At 32.7% G+C, this 18,318-nt stretch overlaps 2 protein-coding genes across 3 annotated transcripts in view; one reads left to right on the top strand and one right to left on the bottom strand.

Annotated features, from left to right (window-relative positions):
* The window catches only part of LOC139512619 (nose resistant to fluoxetine protein 6-like), a 499,632-nt gene continuing 481,314 nt past the window's right edge, over positions 1-18,318 (bottom strand). Inside the window, exon 17 of the transcript XR_011662313.1 lies at positions 1-202. The gene's annotated coding sequence lies outside the window, so the exon portion shown is untranslated. The remainder of the gene's footprint in view (positions 203-18,318) is intronic.
* The window catches only part of LOC139512620 (sodium/glucose cotransporter 4-like), a 43,428-nt gene continuing 31,234 nt past the window's right edge, over positions 6,125-18,318 (top strand). The window contains exons 1-2 of one of the 2 annotated variants that reach the window (XM_071300365.1): positions 6,125-6,360; positions 12,409-12,477. In XM_071300365.1, the coding sequence (XP_071156466.1) occupies positions 6,265-6,360; positions 12,409-12,477 (165 nt within the window). In that variant the 5' untranslated portion in view covers positions 6,125-6,264. Of the gene's footprint in view, positions 6,361-12,408; positions 12,486-18,318 lie in introns of both variants that reach the window. The other variant, XM_071300366.1, reaches the window with a different exon arrangement.

The raw sequence follows: 18,318 nt of genomic DNA, 5'->3' as shown, positions 1-18,318 counted from the left end.
CAGATTATTACATTTCAGTGGCGGATCCAGAACTTTGCCTAAAAGGGGGGGGGGGGCCGCTCCAGTCATGCATCAATGATTCCCTATATAATCAACCAATTTTTTCCCACGAAAGGGGGGGGGGGCGCTAGGCCCCCCTTGGATCCGCCTATGCATTTGCATGTGCAGTTGAATTAGTTTTGACTGAAATAATACTATCCAGCTGTACCAGGACTTGCGGTCAGAAAACTTTCGAGTCAGTTTTTTGTACTCATACTCGAAAATCAACCAATGAAAGCTTTATTGTTTTTCGAGCATGATGTTTGTGCTCCAAGCACTGAGCAAAATTTTATGCCTTCAAGGCCAGGGCTGCCAAAAATGCGTTACTGTTACGACGGGCAGTGAGACTCACGCATGTTCATGTTTTTTTTGCAGCAGTATCCTTGGATCTATTTTTTCCTCTTTGATCTTTTCAATTTTGGCCAAATCTCACCAATTTGTTTAATGAAAATTTGGCAAAACTGCTATACATGTGTCAATAAAAACTATATGGCAATCGTATCCCTCAGAGCATTCTGCTCTTTGATTATTTTATACTCTGTCTCATATACAGGTTATCAGTTTATTTTCGACTATCCCTCTGGTATCTTTTATCCCTCTTAAACTTTTATCACTGCATTAGGTATCAGGTCAACTATATTATGTCAAAAGAGTTATTGCAAGGTGAACAGGGCTGTCTGAATGAGATATCTTGTCTGACTTAATTTTAAATCTTTTAATATTGAAGGTTTTTTGTTATACAATGAATGGTGATATTTTTAAGTTGTTTCATGTAATGGATCAAACTATATTTTATCATACCATACATGTAAATAGAATCATTTAAGAGTGTACTTCTTCAAGGGTTGATAATAATGTAGTTAAAAGGTCAATAACCAGATTGCAATGCCCCAACCAACTGAATGTTGTAGTAACTTTGACCTTGATGTATAAGAGGTAGTGATGTTAGGTACATGCTCAGAAAGGCTGTTCTACAAGGACATTGCAGTATAAGCAAAAAAATATATCAGGTAAAAAGTCTAATTTTGAATTAGAATTGGGTACATAAGAGAATTTATCTATAAACACCTAAGGGTACATGTACACCTATGCTCTCAGTTGATAATCTGTAAATAGAATGCAATTGGACAAATTTCTCAAGTTGTGCACTGCATATAGCACCTTTATTTTTTGAAACTGCTGAGTTTTCTTTAAACTTTCTGATCTTGGTACATCAGCTAAAGAAAGATGTATTTAAGAAAGATTTGTAACTCAATGGGTCATCTTTCTAAATTAACCTTGGTATAAAAATTAAAGTTTTTTCTACTTTAACTATAATTTCTTTGATATCTCTGCTACAGATTTGTGTGCATACTTCAGTCTGTCTTTAAGGTTGTTGGTGTCATTCTGTTTCTTTGCCTCCTTCATTTTGCCAAACACACTGGTGTCTATAATGGTAGTCATGGATTTCTCCTAAACATAAAAAAAATGTATGGTACTAGTAAGTAGCCTGTTGAATTATGTCTGGTGATGTGATTATGATTTACCAATAGTCGTACGAAAGCCTGCTAGTTTCTTTCTGTTTGAGAGTAAGCATATACTAAGCAATTTGTAGTTACGACTTTCTAATTGTCCATTCTCTTTTTGGTGATAACTTGTGGTGTTTGATTTTAACAATTCCTGTAGCACATCTCTTTCGTTGGAATGGATTAAAAGCTCCTTGGTCTCTAGTGGTGTCTTTCAGGATGTCGATAGTGAACGATGTAGTGGTTGTACAGCGATTCACCTGTTGTTCTAGTAGTCATAGTTCTTTTTGGTAGGGTTTGTGCAAACCTGGTGAAATCGATATATGAGCAGTTAGAGAGTCATAGTCGGTATTTGTATCATTTTCTTGGTGTCTAATACATGTATCGTTGTGGTAAGCCTGTCATATGGTGGTGACTAGTTGTGACAATACAAGTTGGTTGTTCACACTCATCATCTTCACTGTTGGATACTCTGTATAATGATCTGTAGATGGTTGAAATGTCTCTTTCATATCTGGTTTCTGTTATTAGTTTTTCTATTTTTTCTCTATCATATCTATATAACATTTAATGTAATAAATTTGTCCTATTATATAGCTCCTTAACAATCTATAACGTCAGTGGTTGATGATCGATGGCTAGACATTCGATAAAAGGTGTCAAAACAGCTTCATTACAGATGGCAGATGCTGAATAAATGTTGATGTCTGTTCTTTTATTTTCTACTGACAATTGACTAAGTCCATTTGAATCAGCGTTGGTTTTTCCCGGACGGTTCTTTATGTTGAAGTGGTAGCTACATTTGCAACTAGGTTTGTTACTAATGGTAACATCATGATTTGCAGTTGTCATGACATATTTAAGTGGGATGATGTCGGTTAACATTGAGAACTGCTGTCCAAACAGTCTGCAGGTAATTTTTGTATAGTCTGTAATGGCACTTTTTAATTTCAAAAACTGGGCTGGGTTATTTTTCTCTACTTCGGTTAGACCCATATGCATGTGCTTTCATAGCTGATCATACGTATCTCACACTGCTGTTTCATGTTTATAAGTCTGGACTGCTCCTAGTTCAATTCCTGCAGGATCATCAGCGTAAATCCGAAATGGTAGTGTTGCATCGACATATATATCTTAGTATAGGTCCTAATGAAAGAAGTCGCTTTAAGGTAGCAAAAACTGTCTTCTGTTTTCTCTACTGAGGTCAATCTCAGCGTACACTGTGTACATAGGCAGATTCCTCTCCATCACTAATATGTGGTAGTCTACATATTCGGCATCGTTTTCATGCCGTAAAGACTATCATTAATTTATCTTTGATAGAAGATTGATGGCTGTGATGTTATTAAGACTTTACGACAACCTGTCTGATAGCATGCCGTAATCAAAACTTAAAAAGATACAAAGGGATCAATAAAAAAAACATACGCTGATGAACAGACAGTATATTGGTTAAAAAAAAAAACAACAAAAAAAAAAACACTATGAAATGAATACTGAAAACTGAAGACTGAAGATTATGCAAAAAAAATACACTGGGGATGAATACAGTTGCAATTAGTTTATACAGAGGCATGCAGTTAGTATTGTATTATTTGTCGCTGGTTCATGATCAGTCTTTCACATCACTTTTATGATTTCTGATAATTTTTTAAGGGCGCATTATTTTTAATTTCAACAGAAGAAATTTATTATTTTTTTGTTGATCAAATACCATGCGCGTAGCTACGTTTACATCAAAACGCCCGGGCGTACACTTGAATTTTTAAAATAAAACAAATATTCGACATAGAATAAGAAAAACTGGTCAAAAGCACATCAGCCTTGTGCTTCTTTTTTCAATGGATTGTAATTTTGAATAAAAAGGGACCAAATTTAATCAAATAGATCATTTAATATTACTCAAATAGATCATTTAATATATTTGTTCGAATCTTTGGTAAAAGTCTGAATCTACTATGAATACTACGTACTTTTCTTATATTTAAAGCAATTCACTATCTGCTCAGATTCGATATGCTGTTTGTAGTTTTGTCGAGCCAGTGATTTATGTCCCAAAAGCGAGACAAAGCGGCGTCAACATTTAGGTTCCGAATGTGGATAAAGTCTTTTGAATGACTTTCCGTGAAATTTTACGAAAGTTGGACAGGAACTGTTTATGAACAAAAGAGTATTCAGAGCAATATAATAATGCAATTATATCTTTAATTTTCCCGCATTTTAAGGACAAAATGTATTTCTTTCTGCAATTAATAAGTGGTCGCAGTTTGGGCTTACATTTTGTTATTTCTCAATTACATTAACTACTTGTCGAACCTTCATCGAATTTTATGAAAATGCCGAACAAGCTTTTTTTCTATTACTTATTTCTAAAGCTAAAATTTTGAAAGCATTTTTTTCGTTAATATTTCTGTTCTTTTCTGATAGACAGCAGGATAGCCAGACTCTTCTTTACGCACTTAATTGTTTTACATGCTCAATTTATAAACCTTCATAGATTGTCGTGAAATATTCCAGATCAAGAAAAAATATCAAAAGAAAATTTTAGATTTTTTTTAAATCCCTTTAAAGGAACGATAAATTGATTCACTTTTTGTGGGAAGAAATCCTAGGTGTTTCAGAATTTTTTTATATTACACCTCTTAGAAATAATTTTTTTCGTGTTCATTAAAAGGTGCTTTTGTGGATTGTATGATCACTCACGGCACCATTTAAACTTATTTAAAAGTAATATTGGTTTGGACGTTTTCTGTAAAATCAATGACCATTAGGCTAGCTTCCAGTTTAACACGATGAATAAGTTAACATATTACAAGATTTAACCAAAACAAACAAACCATTTAGATTCAAAAGTATGTTGCTATCAATGATTTTTTACTGACAGGAATCATTACGGTATCTCATTCTCGATAGCTTTCGGGGGCTTCGTCCCTTTCGAACCCACTACCAGCAGGTGCTTTAACATTGAGCGGTTGACACCCCTCATATCCTTCGCCAAGGTTCGGGCGTACACGTAAAAATGACCATATATATATATATATATAGCAACGTCAGATATTGCTACCATTTAATGTAACTGAAAAATGGCGTTAAATTGGAAACGCGCTTTATCTTATTCTTCCTGCTTTCCTTTTTTGGGTAAATGCAAAGTATAACACACAAGTATAAATGCCGTGAGAATCCAATCCAATATGATTTTATAATTTTAAAACATAGGATATTCAATTTTACTGCTGGTAATTATGTGTTTTTGGAGGAATATTGAGCACTGCATTATGTATTCAACCCGAGTATGATTTCATTCAATCAGTGACATCCAATAGCTTATACTTATGATACTGAAGTTTTCTTACTTTTTGATCGTCTTATAGCTATGTATTTTTGTATTGTGTGCATCATTTCGTTTTGTTGAAAGCAGCACATTTATATTTAGTAGAGGAAGGAACACGCGAATGCAGTTCATGCCGTCCCTAGTATATTACGATTGTGGCGACGTCAAATTATGATAACGGACAAACTTGCAAGACATTTTCATTAATCCGTATTTTTTATAGATAACCCTGTAATCTTAATACAATTTGATGTACCAACTTCAACTTTAAAAGTACTTTTTATTGGTATGTTACCAAAGCCGAAAAATAATCTCCACGAAATCAAATCTCTGATTTTTTGGCCGTAAAAGTTTTGTGAAGGCATGAAAGTTTAACTCGGACATTTCCGCAAGACATTGCAAATCTATTGTTTTGAATTGAATATGTAGCTCAATATATTTTTCAATTCGAATTTTGGGAGCTTACACTAAGTACAAAACGATCTTGCTTTCAATTTAATGAATAATCTGTCAAAATTTTATTTTTGAACTGAAATGTTTCAAGTTTCCAAATTAAATTTCCGATGGGACATTTTCGTACATCATATTCTTTTGAAAATATGTATGCAAATTTTAAAGGGAGACAGCCATGTTAATTAACCAATACTGGAATATATCACGTCATAGAATGTTCATGCAAAATTTCGAAGAGTTGCGTGAACATTTCGCGAATTGTTCGTGTTTTATGTTTCGAGTTTGTTACATGGGACAACGCTAAGTAAACGTTTTTTGAATAATCTGTGTCTTCCTAAGCCTATGAATATCATATTTTTATTCTTTCTCTATCATAATGTGAAAATTTAAGAATAAATCTTTATTTTCATGTATAATTTGAAATATTTATTTCAGCATTTCTATAAAAATTTCCCGTCAAATATTTACTTAACGCTATTTTTCGTGGTAGTAGCAATATCTAACGTTGCGTTGGCTCCAGCTACGCCACTGAATACGCTAAGATATGCAGACCAATGTTTAAAGTAATAAAAGGGAAATAAACAGAACTGCATGATAAATAGTTGAATTAACGGGAAGTTAAGTCTGACTCGATTATACTGAACCAGAGTATAATATATAGACTTGCTGAAAAAAAGATAACCTATTCGACGAACTCATCTTTATTAGAGCGAATCAATCATTAACCTTTTAACACAGAATCAATTATTAACCGTATTTAAGAAAATAAAGTCAGAAATATTTAAAAAGTAAAATCGATCACGTGACTCAACACTATAGTGTTTGTATATACATGAACACAAGCGTGGCGGATTTTTATTTGTGGTAAAATAAGCTCGAGAAAATAAGCAGTGGTTTAACAGTTCGAACTTTATTCTCATAATTTCTGGTCTCAATATGGCATCCGACACAGTTGCTGGTACAAAACTTCATGTTGGCGATTTTATCGTTATAGTTGGATATTTTGCATTTGTTCTGTTTATTGGGTTATGGGTAAGTTGTTATATCATGTTTATAGCACACACTTTTCTATTAGATAGGTGTGGAAAATTCCAGAAGACTTTTAAAAATTGTAAAGGTTAATAATTTTCGCGCATTAAAAATTGCATTACATCTGGGAACAGTATAGCTAACATAGATTGATCGTGGTGAAGGTTGTAATTTCATCTAAATGATTCTATTTATAGAATTTAGGGAATTTCCACTCCAGGCTACATTCAAGGATTCGTTTAGGGAGCTACCATTTGATTTTTATGGGGGGGCTAGGATGAAATTTGAAAAAAATAGGCAGGACAGGAGTTTTGAGTAAAAAAAAAGGCAGGATGAGAAACTTGTTAAAAAAAAAAAGGCAGGATGACAATTTGTGTATAAAAAGTCAGGATAAACTAGTAAAAAAAGGCAGGACCGAATAGAGTAAAAAATAAAAAGGCAGGACAGAGATTACAACTAAAAAAAAAGCAGGACAAAATTTTTCATCCTAGCCCCCCCATAAAAATCAAATGGTAGCTCCCTTAGTACTACAACCTTGATACTACTTAGTATTATATATTTTATACGATTTGTCCAATGTTTTAAATCAATTTGCCATTGATTAAATATATAATAATGCACAACAAGGCCATGTGGCCAATATGAATCAATATGCATGACCAAGTTTTCTAATACTGATTTGTTCATCTTTAATAAATTTTTGTATCACCTCAATTACTCCTTAGTGCAAATAATTGTCATTCTTCAAATGCTATTTTATTTGTTTAGCTGTGACTTCTTCCTAATAATTTGGACTACTTTCTCCTCATTTAAAATACTTGCAGATGATGAGTATACATGTATATAGTTGGTTGTATTTCATATGTGAGTTTTGACCTAGCTACTTAAAAACTTTTTAACTTAATCAAGTAATTTTGTAATGAGAAGTTTAAAATGGGAGCTGCAGTTGTTAAACGTATTTATTTCATATCGGTTGAGAATAAGATTCTCTTATTGGATAAAAAGGGGTCCCATGGCATTCATTATTCTTCAGTAATAAATTCCATCGGTCATTAACAGAAAAAACGGACCAGAAAACCGGTCGTTAATGAACTTTTACATGATAATGACCGGTGGGGCGTGGTTTCCGTCTGATAATGACCGTTGGGGCGTGGTTTCCGTCTGATAATGACCGCTGGGGCGTGATTTCTCTGTTAATGACCGCTGGGGCATGGCTTCTCTGTTTAGAGAGATTTACCTTTTATGAAACATGTTCCTGATTTTAATATTGTTGAATTGTTTATTATATGTTTTCGTTAAATATAAAATTAAAGATAACTTGATTAAGTATTTATATACTGAAAAATTGCACTAAAATGAATGGCAGTATTACTACGACTGGTTTTCAATCTTTGTCATAGAAATCGTACAACTACCCGAGTTCGCTTTAGGCATTTTGAATTTACGAGAATTTTCCAAAACATGGTTTCTCAATGAAATAAACATAATAGTTCTTGAAAAACTGGTCATTATCGTGATACGTGGACTGCCCGTAGGACAGTGGTATTGACTGCGACAGCAATAATGATCTCGCCTTTGGCTCAGTCATTATCACTATCTTAGTCGATACCACTGTCCTGTGGGCAGTCCATATATCACGATAATGACCAGTTTTTCAAGAACTATTATATAAATATTCAATATATAAACACCAAGTTTCAAAATTAATTACATGACATATCAACAGTGACATGAGATGACAACACCAGTGGTACAAAATGTATGACATGAGATATCAACAGTGGCATGGCATGACAACAACAGTGGTACAAATTAACAAAATGTATGACGTGACATATCAACAGTGGCATGACATGACAAGAACTGTAGTACATTAATGACATGGCAACAACAGTGGTACAAATTGTATGACATGACATGACAACAACAGTAGTACAAACATGACATTACAACGATAGAAGTATGAATTGTATGACATGACATTTCAACAGTGGCATGACATGACAACAACAGTAGTACAAAATGTATGATGTCATGACATACCAACAGTGACATGACATGACAGCAACAGTAGTACTAAATGTATGCCATGACATATCAACAGTGACATGACAACATCAGTATTACTAAATGTATGAAATGACATATCAACAGTGACATGACAACATCAGTGGTACAAATTAACAAAATGTATGACATGACATATCAACAGTGGCATGACATGACAACAACAGTAGAACGAACATGACATGACAACAACAGTGGTACAAAATGTATGACATGATATATCAACCGTGGCATGACATGACAACAACAGTAGAACAAACATGACATGACAACAACAGTGGTACAAAATTGACATGACATATCAACAGTGGCATGACATGACAACAACAGTAGAACATGTAATAAAAATAATAATAATAAATTCTTTATTTAAAGAGGGTAACTCAATTAGAACTAGTCTAATTTTCATTGAGGCCCTCACACAAAATACATGCATACAGTTAACATTCATACATTTATACATTAAAATACAATATATATTACTAATACACAATTCAATCATTCAAATATACAAATGGTAATAAATGGCAATATTTGATATAGTCTTGTTAAAGGAAAACAAATTATTTGACTTGCATATAATTTTCAAGAAAATGATTATAACTGTGTTTCTTGAATAATTCCACATTACAACATTTTTTATTTCGAGTGGTAAATTATTCCATACTTTGGTTGCAGAATAGTGAAAAGATTTTTTATAAAAATGTGTATTTGGTCTTGGAACAAAAAGATCATTATTAGAGACAGAATGTAAGTTATGGCGTTGCACATCATCAATATTTAGCATTGCTAAGTAATCAGGTGTTAGTCCATTTACAATTTTATACATTAGAATTGATTGTTGGTATTTTATTCTTTTGATAAAAGATAGCCATTTTAAAGATGAAAACTTGAAATAAGATGGAATAGAAATATCGCATTCCAGTATAATTCTTGCTACTCTTTTTTGAAGTTTTACGATTCTATCTGAATCTTTTTGTAATAAATTTCCCAAAACTGAACTACAATAGTCTATATATGGTAGAATATATGCATTATAAAATTCTACATTTTACGAAAAAACCAACATGACATGAACAAAATAGTGGTACAAATTGTATGACATGACATATCAACAGTGGCATGTCATGACAACAACATTGGTACATCATATATGGTGACCAATATTAACAGTGGCATGACATATTATTATACGACCGCAAAAAATTTTTTTGTCGTATATTGGTATGACGTTGGCATCATCGTCGTCAGCGTCTTCTTCGTCCGAAGACATTTGGTTTTCGCACTATAACTTTAGTATAAGTGAATAGAAATCAATGAAATTTAAACACAAGGTTTATGACCACAAAAGGAAGGTTGGTATTGATTTTGGGAGTTTTGGTCCCAACATTTTAGGAATTAAGAGCCAAAAAGGGCCCAAATAAGCATTTTCTTGGTTTTCGCACTATAACTTTAGTTTAAGTAAATAGAAATCAATGAAATTTCAACACAAGGTTTATGACCACAAAAGGAAGGTTGGGATTGATTTTGGGAGTTGAGGTCCCAACAGTTTAGGAATTAGGGGCCAAAAAGGGGCCCAAATAAGCATTATTCTTGGTTTTCGCACTATAACTTTAGTATAAGTAAATAGAAATCAATGAAATGTAAACACAAGGTTTATGACCACAAAAGGAAGGTTGGGAGTGATTTTGGGAGTTGAGGTCCCAACAGTTTAGGAATTAGGGGCCAAAAAGGGCCAAAATAAGCATTATTCTTGGTTTTCGCACCATAACTTTAGTATAAGTAAATAGAAATCTATGAAATTTAAACACAAGGTTTATGACCATAAAAGGAAGGTTGGTTTGATTTTGGGAGTTTTGGTCCCAACAGTTTAGGAATAAGGGGCCCAAAAGGGTCCAAAATTGAACTTTGTTTGATTTCATCAAAAATTGAATAATTGGGGTTCTTTGGTATGCTAAATCTAACTGTGTATGTAGATTCTTAATTTTTGGTCCCGTTTTCAATATTGTGCAATAGCAAGAAATTTTCAATTGATTGGAGTTATCTTTCTTTGTCCAGAATAGTAGTTGAGTCAACTTAAATCATTGTTTTATACAATATACAATGTATATTCACTTTTACTACCAACTGATAAATTAAAACAATCTTTACCATTCAGTGATAACAAGCACCTTTTGTTACATTTTAATATTTTATGATGTATTTAAATGAGTAGTTATTGTTGCAAACTCCATTAGAAATTTGAATTGAGATCAGTTTTGGAAAAAGGGAAAGGGGGATGTGAAAAAAAAAATGGGGGGGGGGGGTTAAATATTTCTCATTTCAGATTTCATAAATAAAAAGAAAATTTCTTCAAACATTTTTTTGAGAGGATTTATATTCAACAGCAAAGTGAATTGCTCAAAGGCAAAAAAATTTTTTTAAGTTCATTAGACCACATTCATTCTGTGTCAGAAACCTATGCTGTGTCAACTATTTAATCACAATCCAAATTTAGAGCTGTATCCAGCTTGAATGTTGTGTCCATACTTGCCCCAACCGTTCAGGGTTCAACCTCTGCGGTCGTATAAAGCTGTGCCCTGCAGAGCATCTGGTTGATTATGGGCCCAGTTTTTAAGTTGGTCCAAATTGGGGTCCAAAATTAAACTTTGTTTGATTTCAACAAAAATTGAATATATGGGGTTCTTTGATATATGAATCTTACCATGTATTTAGATTTTTAATATTTTGGCCCGGTTATCAAATTGGTCCACATTGAGGTCTAAATGGTCCAAAATTGAACTTTATTTGATTTCATCAAAAATTGAATTCTTGGGCTTCTTTGATATGCTGAATCTAATCATGTATTTAGATTTTGGATATTGGACCATAATAGGTAAATGTCCAATTTAAATTTGTTAAGTTTTTAAGTTTAAGTTCTTAGACCACATTCATTATGTGTCAATTTCTATTTAATCACAATCCAATTTTAGAGCTGTATCAAGCTTGAATGTTGTGTCCATACTTGCCCCAATGTTCAGGGTTCGACCTATGCGGTCGTATAAAGCTGCGCCCTGTGGAGCATCTGGTATACAATGGTATGCCATTTAATGATAACAACAATGTCATGCCATAAACATGTAACAACAATGATGTGACATATAATTAGTTTTTATGAATAAAAGAACAAATGAAGTTTGATTCAGGGAAACCTCAATCAAAGACACTAAAAACATTAAGCCATCTGGAGGTCTATAATAATAGCCAAATTGCTCAGTTCATCTATATAGTATGTCAAGCTCTAAATCAGAATAAGATTAAAAAAAATGTTTTGAATAATTTAACAAAATTTTCTGTTATGTCAACAATACTACATGTACTAGAAATAATAATTCCTTAAGAAGAATAATTTATGACATTGTCTAGATTTCGGTCAATTAAATTTAACATTTTCTTTTAAAGGAGCAATATATATATGCTATCAAGTTTATAGATTTTTTGTCTACGGCTGTCAGCTGATTATGTTCCAATCAATGTGGCTGTCAGCTGATTTGATGTTCCAACCAATGTTGCTAGCATTAGAAAGAAACGAAGGAGTTGGAAGGTTCATGATCACCGTTAATTCATAATTTTAGCCCTGAAATTTTTTAATTGTGATAGTATTGTGAAAATTTCTTGAAATTATATGTTAATATGCCCAATTTTTTCAGTTGAAAAAGATTTTCAACAATTGATTCATTAGTGATGTATTTGTGATGTCATATATATATGAGAATTGTGTTTAAACAATTGAATTTTTACAAAATTTGGCCATATTTGTGACAGTCTTTTAAAAGATTAACTGTGGTGTCATCCCTTGCTGCAGTATTCTTAGGTTACCATATTCAATACTTTTCAACCAAAATTAATACTTAAAAGTTAATGCATAATAAGCCATTTAGAAATATATACAGGTAAGATTTAAATTTTTTTCTAGTTTCAAATGAGTTTATTTTACAATTTCAGTCCTCCAGGAAGAACAGAGGCAGTGCAGGTGGCTACTTTTTAGCTGGAAGAAATATGAATTTCATATTGGTAATTTGGTAACTATAGTTAAAAAAAAAGATATACCTTGAACAACAGGACCAACTTCGGAAACATTTCTGTATTTCGTTTTTTTTGTAAATACTAGATTCTGTAGTTAAAATGCTTGAATTTCAAAAATAATTCACACAGACTTCATCCCCTTTCATAGGTAACACCTGCCTAGGTTAAAAATGTACTAAACTCCAAAAATGGTCAGCACAACAAGTTCTATCATACCTGAATACTTAGAATGGTCAGCACAACAAGTTCTATCATACCTGAATACTTAGAATGGTCAGCACAACAAGTTCTATCATACCTGAATACTTAGAATGGTCAGCACAACAAGTTCTATCATACCTGAATACTTAGAATGGTCAGCACAACAAGTTCTATCATACCTGAATACTTAGAATGGTCAGCACAACAAGTTCTATCATACCTGAATACTTAGAATGGTCAGCACAACAAGTTCTATCATACCTGAATACTTAGAAATATATGTCTATCAGTTTGGTAGATGTTGCCCTTGAAATGTCATTTGAATATTTTAAGGGTTTTGTTTCATTTATTTTTCAATGTACATTTTTAGTACATGTATAATGTTATTATAACTGTATGTCAGTACAGACATTTTGAATCTTAAAGTGTGACATTTGGTCAAATGAGTTCTTAAAATTGAAATGTAGCTTTACATGCATGAAGGGACAAGCATGAAAAGTTTTGTTGTTTCTCAAAGTTGAAATGAAGTTCACTAATAATCTGATTAATATACTGATGCTTATAAACAGGATCTGTATTTTAATTAGATTGCAAATTTACTAATGGCTTAAAGTATCCTATACAAGAATTTGTTGCTATATAAAAAGGTAGTAATACATAAATAGTGTAGGATTTAGTTATTTGAGTGGGATACTGTACATAACAGTAATAGTAACTACCTGTATAAATAAGAAAATTTGTGTCAATCAAATGAGTGTTACACTTTTTTTAAAGATGTTTTTTTTGGTAATAAGTTTTATGTTTGACCTTCTGTCTTCACCTCATTAAGCATTTCTTTCATAGTTGTTGAGACAGAATATCCTGCACTTTTGAAAATTATGTCAGTCAGTCTGTCAGTCTATTAATTTCATTTTCTGGAAGTTGTGGGTCTGAAATTAAAACATAAGGTGAACTTGATCCACCCAGATGAGAAAACTTCTTAAACTTGGTAAGATTATTTGCCATCATGTGAAGTTTATTATTTTATAACAGCATTTTGGTTTGACCATTTTTATGGAAATTTTGCGAGTTTGACCTTTGGCAAAGTGAGCTTTTCTCATCACTGGGGTCTGCAGTCTGTTGTCCTTCAGTTGTCCATCATTGTATGATAACTTTACAAATGTCGTCTCCTCTGAAACTACTGGCCAAGTTAAACCAAACTTGTCCACAATCATCAATGGGGTATCTAGTTTAAAATTGTGTTCAATGACTTTACCTGCCAACCAAGATGGCCGACATGGCTAAATATGGAACATTAGAATAAAATGCAAGTTTTGTCGTATTATTTTGGAAACCATTATACAAACAGAAAATCTGACACTGATAGAAATATTCAGTTTGTTAATCTCTACAAAATGTTCATGTATGTCAAAACTATCATTTGACTTTTTATAGGAGTTATTGCCCCTGAATGACAAATTTGACTGTTTTTTATTCTTTGTTTTTACCTATTATCTTTAAAAAATCTAAAATAGATAGACAGAAACTTTAATCAAAGATGATCAGCAAGACAATCCATTCAAATAGAAAGTCTTCATTGTTTAAAGTGTTAGTCAATTCCTTATAGAGTTATTGCACTTTTATGAAGATTTTTACAAATTTTATTCCATTGCTTTATATCTTAAATATTATAATAAATATATATAAACTTAGATAAACAAAATGATCAGCAAGATATATCTACAATAAAAACAATATGGAGAAAATTTTCCTACAACTTGGTTATTGAGTTATTGTGGTTTTCACCATTTTGTTTTCTCATTGCCTTGTAAGATAAAAAATTTAATAGCTAACTAGACACTTTAAATCACAAAAATGATCAGCAAGGCTAAGATCTACTAAGAAGTAAAATTTTGCCTATATATTTAGTAAACTGTCACACTTTATAGAAGTGATTATCCTTAACCAAGGATTATTTTACTGTGTTTAATATTTTGAGCAGAGCAAAAAATTAAAGAAGATAGAGAGAAAATTAACAGACTAAATAAATGATCAGGAAGATAAGGTTAATAAAACAGATATTTGTCATGAATTCATCTACAATATTTGGTCCTTTGTTAAATATGCAAATAGACCAAGGTGAGCAAAACTGGCTCTTTAGAGCTTCTAGATTGATCTTGCCTGACCCAAGGGCCAAGTAAGCTTTAGCTTTAGCACTTAGCAATTTAGCATGTGTTGTTGTCAGGTAACTTCTCCCAAACTACTGAGACAACTTTAACCAACCAAGGGCCAATCATTTGGGTATGTAGTTTTTAAAAACAAATTGTCTGATGACCAAGCCTGTCAACTAGCATCAGACTCGGACTTTTCTTGAACTGAATTTTAATGTGCTTATTGTTAGTGTTTACTTTTCTACATTGGCTAGAAGTATAGGGGGAGGGTTGAGATCTCATAAACATGTTTAACCCTGCCGCATTTTTGCACCTGTCCCAAGTCAGGAGCCTCTGGCCTTTGTTAGTCTTGTATTATTTTTAATTTTAGTTTCTTGTGTACAATTTGGAGTTTAGTATGGTGTTCATTATCACTGAACTAGTATATATATTTGTTTAGGGGCCAGCTGAAGGACCCCTCCGGCTGCGGGAATTTCTCGCTGCATTGAAGACCTGTTGGTGACCTTCTGCTGTTGTCTGTTCTATGGTCGGGTTGTTGTCTCTTTGACACATTCCCCATTTCCATTCTCAATTTTAGCATGACCAATATGGTAAAAACCAGTACAAATGGGTAATATGCCAGAGAAAATCTGACGAGGAAGAATTGTTTATAATATTGAGATAATATTCTATAATCTTGAAAATAAATTAGATAAAGAAAAAGTTTGAAATAGTAAAAATGATCAGTAAGACAAGATGTACAAATAACTCAACATTGTTGAAATAGTCGGACTACTCGTTATTTGGAGATATTGAACTTAAACGACAAATTTTACCATTTTTATGCCCCTGCTATTTCTATTATTAGCTCACCTGGCCTAAAAGGCCAAGTGAGCTTTTCTCATCACTAGGCGTTAGTCTAATAGAACATAGGGGTAAAATGTAGATTTTGGCTTATAACTCTGAAACCAAAGTATTGAGAGCAAAACTGACATGGGGGTTAATTTGTTTATCAAGTCAAGATCTAGCTGCCCTGAAATTTTCAGACAAATTGAACAATCGGTTTTTGGGTTGCTGTCCCTGAATTGGCAATTTTAAGGAAATTTTGCAGTTTTTGGTTAATATCTTGAATATTATTATAGATAGAGATAAACTGTAAACAGTAATAATGATCAGCAAAGTAAGATCTACAGATAAGTCAACATGACCAAAATGGTCAGTTGACCTCTTAAGGAGTTATTGCCCTTTATAGTCATTTTTTACCAATTTTTCGTAAATTTTTGTAATCTTTTACAAAAATCTTCTCCTCTGAAACTACTTGGCCAAATTTAATCAAACTTAGCCACAATCATCATTGGGGTATGTAGTTTAAAATATGTGTGGCGTGACCCGGGCAACCAACCAAGATGGCAGCCATGGCTAAAAATAAAACATAGGGGTAAAATGTAGATTTTGGCTTATAACTCTGAAACCAAAGCATTTAGAGCAAATCTGACTTGAGGTTTATTAGTTTATCAAGTCAAGATCTAGCTGCCTTGAAATTTTCAGACAAATTGGACAATCGGTTTTTGAGTTGCTGTCCCTGAATTGGCAATTTTAAGGAAATTTTGCAGTTTTTATACGACCGCAAAAATTGAAAATTGGTATCATGTTGGCGTCGTCGTCGTCGTCCGAATACTTTTAGTTTTCTCACTCTAACTTTAGTAAACGTGAATAGAAATCTATGAAATTTTAACACAAGGTTTATGACCACAAAAGGAAGGTTGGGAATGATTTTGGGAGTTTTGGTCCCAACATTTTAGGAATTAAGAGCCAAAAAGGGCCCAAATAAGCATTTTTTTGGTTTTCGCACTATAACTTTAGTTTAAGTAAATAGAAATCTATGAAATTTTGACACAAGGTTTATGACCACAAAAGGAAGGTTGAGATTGATTTTGGGAGTTTTGGTTCCAACAGTTTTGGAATTAGGGGCCGAAAAAGGGCCCAAATAAGCATTATTCTTGGTTTTCACACAATAACTTTAGTATAAGTACATAGAAATCAATGAAATTTAAACACAAGGTTTATGACCATAAAAGGAAGGTTGGGTTTGATTTTGGGAGTTTTGGTCCCTACAGTTTAGGAATAAGGGGCCCAAAGGGTCCAAAATTGAACTTTGTTTGATTTCATCAAAATTTGAATAATTGGGGTTCTTTGATATGCCGACTCTAACTGTGTATGTAGATTCTTAATTTTTGGTCCCGTTTTGAAATTGATCTACATTAAAGTCCAAAGAGTCCAAAATTAATCTAAGTTTGATTTTTAACAAAAATTGAATTCTTGGGCTTTTTTTATATGCTGAATCTAAAAATGTACTTAGATTTTTGATTATGGGCTCAGTTTTCAAGTTGGTTCAATTCAGGATCCAAAATTATTATATTAAGTATTGTGCAATAGCAAGAAATTTATAATTGCACAGTATTCAGCAATAGCAAGAAATTTATAATTGCACAGTATTCAGCAATAGCAAGAAATCTTCATTTGCACAGTATTGTGCAATAGCAAGAAATTTTCAATTGCACAGTATTGTGCAATAGCAAGAAATCTTCAATTGCACAGTATTGTGCAATAGCAAATATTGAGTATTGCACAATAGCAAGAAATATCTAATTGCACAATATTGTGCAATAGCAAGAAATTTTCAATTGGAGTTATCTTTCTTTGTCCAGAATAGTAGTTGAATCAACTTAAATCATTGTTTTATACAATATACAATATACACTTTTACTACCAACTGATAAATTAAAGCAATCTTTACCATTCAGTGATAACAAGCACTTTATTTTACATTTCAATATTTTATGATGTATTTAAATTAGTAGTTATTGTTGCACAGTATTGTGCAATAGCAAGAAATTAGAAATTTGAATTGAGATCAGTTTTGGAAAAATGGAAAGGGGGATGTGAAAAAAATGGGGGGGGGGGGGGGGGGGGGTGTTAAATATTTCTCATTTCAGATTTCATAATTAAAAAGAAAATTTCTTCAAACATTTTTTTGAGAGGATTAATATTCAACAGCATAGTGAATTGCTCAAAGGCAAAAAAAAAATATTTTAAGTTCATTAGACCACATTCATTCTGTGTCAAAAACCTATGCTGTGTTAATTATTTAATCACAGTCCAAATTTAGAGCTGAATCCAGCTTGAATGTTGTTTCCATACTTGCCCCAACCGTTCAGGGTTCAACCTCTGCGGTTGTATAAAGCTGCGCCCTGCGGAGCATCTGGTTGGTTAATATCTTGAATATTATTATAGATAGAGATAAACTGTAAACAGCAATAATGATCAGCAAAGTAAGATCTACAAATAAGTCATCATGACCAAAATGGTCAGTTTACCTCTTCAGGAGTTATTACCCTTTATAGTCATTTTTTACCAATTTTTCGTAAATTTTTGTAATCTTTTACAAAAATCTTCTCCTCGGATACTACTGTGCCAAATTTAACCATACTTGGCCACA

The sequence above is a fragment of the Mytilus edulis genome, chromosome 2, assembly GCF_963676685.1.
Source record: "Mytilus edulis chromosome 2, xbMytEdul2.2, whole genome shotgun sequence".
Lineage (NCBI taxonomy): Eukaryota > Metazoa > Mollusca > Bivalvia > Mytilida > Mytilidae > Mytilus > Mytilus edulis.
The sequence above is the reverse complement of the archived record's forward strand: the minus strand, read 5'-3'. Positions and strand labels throughout refer to the sequence as shown.